This window comes from Aquarana catesbeiana, linkage group LG06, assembly GCF_042186555.1.
Source record: "Aquarana catesbeiana isolate 2022-GZ linkage group LG06, ASM4218655v1, whole genome shotgun sequence".
NCBI classification, from domain to species: Eukaryota; Metazoa; Chordata; class Amphibia; order Anura; family Ranidae; genus Aquarana; species Aquarana catesbeiana.
This window is the reverse complement of record NC_133329.1, coordinates 124,718,460-124,723,459: the sequence shown is the minus strand read 5'-3', so window position 1 is coordinate 124,723,459 and position 5,000 is coordinate 124,718,460. Positions and strand designations below refer to the sequence as shown.

The 5,000-nt window shown below is 36.7% G+C and overlaps 1 protein-coding gene across 1 annotated transcript in view; it reads left to right on the top strand.

Moving 5' to 3' along the window:
- The first annotated feature begins 6 nt into the window (after positions 1 to 6).
- UNCX (UNC homeobox) overlaps positions 7 to 5,000 on the top strand; it is a 6,505-nt gene continuing 1,511 nt past the window's right edge. The window contains exons 1-2 of the mRNA XM_073634888.1: positions 7 to 629; positions 2,686 to 2,861. Of these exons, the coding sequence (XP_073490989.1) occupies positions 374 to 629; positions 2,686 to 2,861 (432 nt within the window). The 5' untranslated portion in view covers positions 7 to 373. The remainder of the gene's footprint in view (positions 630 to 2,685; positions 2,862 to 5,000) is intronic.

The window sequence follows — 5,000 nt, the reverse complement described above, 5'->3', positions numbered from 1 at the left end:
CATTAAGTTCTTCTCTATCCCTTCCTCTCCTGGCATCCCCCTCCCCCTTGTTGTGATGTAGTTCTTATCTCAGCCCCCCTTGTCTTGTTGTGACAGCCCTGATATTGTTTATTGAGGTGGATGTCAGGTATAATTAGCAATCGATATGGAAAATGGTTCTTGCAAGGCACGTCTCTGACGTCACGGCCGATTAAGGTTTCTTATTGGTCCCAAATTCCCCAAGCCTGAGCTAATTATTGGAAGCTTGATGTTGATAAAGTAAAGCTCATCCTGGGCTTGTAGCATGTCCCCTCCTCACTGGTCACCGCCACTGCATGCTTACTAAGGTCCCAGCAGCAGCAGCCCTTCAGCTGTGGCACCTCTATCCAGGGAGATGATGGACAGTAGGATTCTAGAGCATCCTCATGCCCAGTTTGGAGGCTCCATGAGTGGGATGGTAGGCTTTCCCTACCCTCTGGGCCACCACCATGTGTACGAGCTCGCCAGCCACCAGCTCCAGTCTACAGCCGCCGTACCATTCTCAATCGACGGATTACTAAACGGGTCCTGCTCTGCCTCTGTGGTCAATCCGAACTCCATGATCCCTTCTGGATGTGTCATGAATGGAGACAATCAGTACAAGCTGTCAGGTAAGGGATGCTGGGCTTACTATCTGTTTACTATTGAATGCTGAACGCCACTTTATATAATACCCGCTCTGTGCCATCTACATGGAGTCCAGGGCTTAGGATCTACTATTTATAATGCATATATCTGTGGATGTTGTCTAGATCTATACACTACATATTCTGTATAGCCTAGGTATGCTCTACACATGCAAAATATACAATACCCATAATAATATACATATAACGATTGTGTCTATGGATACGAAATAGATACTGTATAACAATACCACATTTCCCTAGAACCCATATAACCCAAGGTGATCTGATCTAGGTTTATATGCCATTATACCCACGTGCATACTGTGCTTATATAACACAGGGCTCTAATATATATATATTAACGCATATATATCTGTAGCGTCCATTGAAGCCAAGGGAAATCTGGATATACTTATAATAAGATGCTCATGTAATCCAGGGTGGGAGATTTATGATATAATGTTAACACAACGATATAATGCCCATGTTAACTATGGGAATAGAAAAAGTATAATATAATATTAATACAACTATATAATGTCAACTATGGGAATATAATAAGTATAACATAGTACTAATACAGCTATATAATGTCAACTATGGGAATAGAATAAGTATATTATAGTATTAATACAACTATATAATGTCCATGTCAACTATGGGAATAGAAAAAGTATAATATAATATTAATACATCTATATAATGTCAACGACAGGAATAGAATAAGTATAATATCGTACTAATACAACTATATACTGTCCATGTCAACTATAGGACTAGAAAAAGTCTAATATAATATTAATAAAACTATATATTATCCACTATAGGAATAGAATACGTATAATATAGTACTAATAAAGCTTTAAAAAGGTCCATGTCACCTTTGGGGATAGGAAAAGTTTATTATTTAAATACAATGAATTCTTATAATTAAAAAAATAACATCAAAAAACAAAAACACAAAAAAACAAAACACAAAAACAAAAACTCAAGCATTGAGTTAAAATGTATTAAATTCGTTTCTAAATAACAAGGAGCTGGAGGTTAATATTATATAATCATTTGCCACTTGATATAATGCATAGATCTGGCTTGTTTAATATACATAACCTATAAGATAAAACAGCAGCTGGTGACCCTCAGGATGACAACATTGCAAGCACAGCCATATAGAAGCTTATGGCACTGGCTTATCATCAGCCATGAACATTCATTCATACCCCACTTGTAGAAAACACCCCAAACAAATGGGAGAGAGCGAGGAATGACGTTTTATGGGGTGCTTGGCACTCAATGTGCATCACAAAATGCTCCACACACGTGTACAGCACTGCAAAGCCGGCGAGGTGTCAGAAAGCAAGCAACTTCAGCATTACAAATGTCCAAGAGGGAAGCAAAACAGGGATTTCTGCTTCTAGAATCCTTCAAAAACATTCAAATCTGTATTTTTTTTTCTGTAGATCATGACAGTGGCACTTTAGACACTAATTATACATTAGCAGGGCAACAAAGTATTACAATTGCTGATCTATTAGAAATGTTATGTAGCAGAGTTTCATGAAATGTACAAAGGAACATTTTCAAATCTTGATTTTTTTTGTTTAGGGCTAGCCTAGGAGCAAACTGAATAGATGGTTATATTTCTATTTAAATTTTAAATAATTGTGGGATTTCTAGAATTGTTTGTTGAACTGTTTAGGTGGATGCTAATGTTGATTTGTCTAGCCTGTATCTGATAATCCCTCACAGGGGTCCTATGAGGTGAGAGGTAGCTAGATAAGTCTACTAGGAGGACTTGGCTGATTTTGAAACCGTGGGAATCACATATCAACCAGGATGGAAAGGCGTTGGGACTGCAGGGGGTCACTTTCTCTGCAAATCCATTTCCCAAACGTGGGAATGGGCCATAAACTAGCTTTGATCAGTGGCACAGGGACCCTCTAATGGACAGTTCTATTTGTTTATTTTTCGAGTCCACATGGACTTCTTGTAAATGATGTTTCTTATAAGCTGATTGGGATCTGTTCCTTTTTTGTAGACTCTGGTGACCCGGACAAGGAAAGCCCAGGGTGTAAGAGAAGGAGAACCAGGACGAATTTTACAGGATGGCAGTTGGAGGAGCTGGAAAAAGCCTTCAATGAAAGCCACTACCCTGATGTCTTCATGCGAGAAGCCCTGGCCTTGAGGCTGGACCTGGTGGAGTCCAGAGTACAGGTAAAGCCCTCTCTGCTTCTCATCTTCTCTGATAATATCACCCCCCCCCCCCCAGGTCCCCCAAATATTCGCACTCTCCTCTCACTAATCCCCGATCTGTCGCTTTAATGGCGTTTTAATTAGGCGCATTTTGCTTGCAGTGGCATCTTTATTTGCATATCCATATCCCCTTTGTGTAATGTGCTTCAAATGAAGCCACAGATACCATCTACAATGTCTTACAGATGTCTTGCGTGTGAATTATTACATCTAATGAATTATGTATACATCTACATGTTTATGGAAAACACGGGGCCTTAAAAATAATCGTGGAGAGGCAACTATAGTAGAGATAATAATAGAGGGCGAAATAAGGAGCGTTGTTATATTTCAAACCTAAACACACAAAAAAAATAAAATAAATCCTAGAAGTTGTTGTTTTCCTAGGACGCTGTCAAATTACCTTATATCAATAGCATCCTTCCATTTAAAACATAATAAATAAAAATAAAAAAATCTAGAAGTATTTTTATTATTTTTTTATTTTTTGTCTTAGGACGTTGCCATATATCAGTAGCATCGTTCCATTTAAAGCATTAATAATAATAATTTTTAAAAAATCTAGAAGTTTCTATTTTTTATTTTGTCCTAGGACGTTTTCAAATTGCCACATGTCAGTGGCACTGTTTTAAATAAAATGAACAAAAATAAAACTAAAACCTAGAATTTTTTGTTAGATTTTGTCCTGAGCTGTTTTTTAGTTAGGATGTTGTCAAATTTTTACTAATATTATATATATATATATATATATATATATATTCATACACATATGTTACATATGTGTGTTATTTATTATTAATATTATTATTGAGTTATGTTATATTATTATTTCTATTATTTCCCCAGTAGACTCATTTTTGGTTTTCACTTTCACTTCTATTATAAATATTTAAGTCCGATTTCGTGAACTATTTATATCAATAGATGAGATAACGGTCCTTATAGTAGGACCTCCTGGGGTTGAATGTACATGGAGGTAAAAAAAAAAAAAAAGAGAGAGAGAGAGAGGCCAGGATGTAATTAAGACTCTGGAGGTGTGAAGTTTATTATAGAGAAGTGCACTGCTCTGTATTATTAAAGCATTAGCTTTGTTTCAAGGGGTATTTACAAAATGCACTCTCTCCCCCTCCTGACCTCTTCTGGTTTCCAACCCTTTCATCCAATTTGTTCTGAGATTGTTAAGTGAAGCCGAGACCTCACTTTCCCCCTTAATTCCATAATGAGTGATTCTCAATGGCTGTACCGCCTGGAATTAACACAAAGGAAAGCATAACAGGATGGGGGGGGGGGGGGGGAGAGCCAAATAAACTTTGAAAGGGGGGTGTAGAGGGTTACAAAATCCCCTAACACAGTGACCCCGGTTTTTACGCTTCTTATTTTTCAACTACTTAATTAATGTTGACAAGGGGAAAAAAAAGTACATTTTCCCCAAAGAGCTAAGTGAAATAATTCTAATTATTAGAAAAGGTTTATAGTCTTATCGTTGATTACTACGCAAGAATTAAAAAGCAATGCGAATAGGCGAGCTAAGGTTTGGGTAGCAGCCCGTCCTGTTATGTCCTTTATTCTTTATTTTATACATTGTTTTCATGTTTTTCGATGAAATATATATAATGCTACTTTCCCTTTTTGTTGCCCCTCTCCTTTTTTAATAAGGACCTGCTTTAGCTGCTGTTCTATAGAGGCCATAATACGAATGTCATAATTCTTTAGCCTTGGTTTTAATATGCATTTATTTGTTTGCTTTATTTGCACTGACAAAGCCGTGGATAATTTATATGTTCGTTGAGAAGGGGGTTATTATACAATTATATTTAAAAATCAAGGTCAGGTTTAATTGAAACACACAAAAAATACATGTATTTTTTATGTTTTTTGTAGACAAAAAAAGACTTTGCCCAATTCCAATTTTCCTGTCAGGGATATATATTAAACTATGCTTTATGATATAATATGCCAATATTTTATTATATAAATATTTTGCTGTGTTCACTTTCTCCACGAACGCCTGTGCACAACAATGAATGAATGTTGGGCCTCTGTTCACACCAAAGGGGGAGTGACACCTTTTCTCCATCTGTGGGACAATTAGTACTCCAG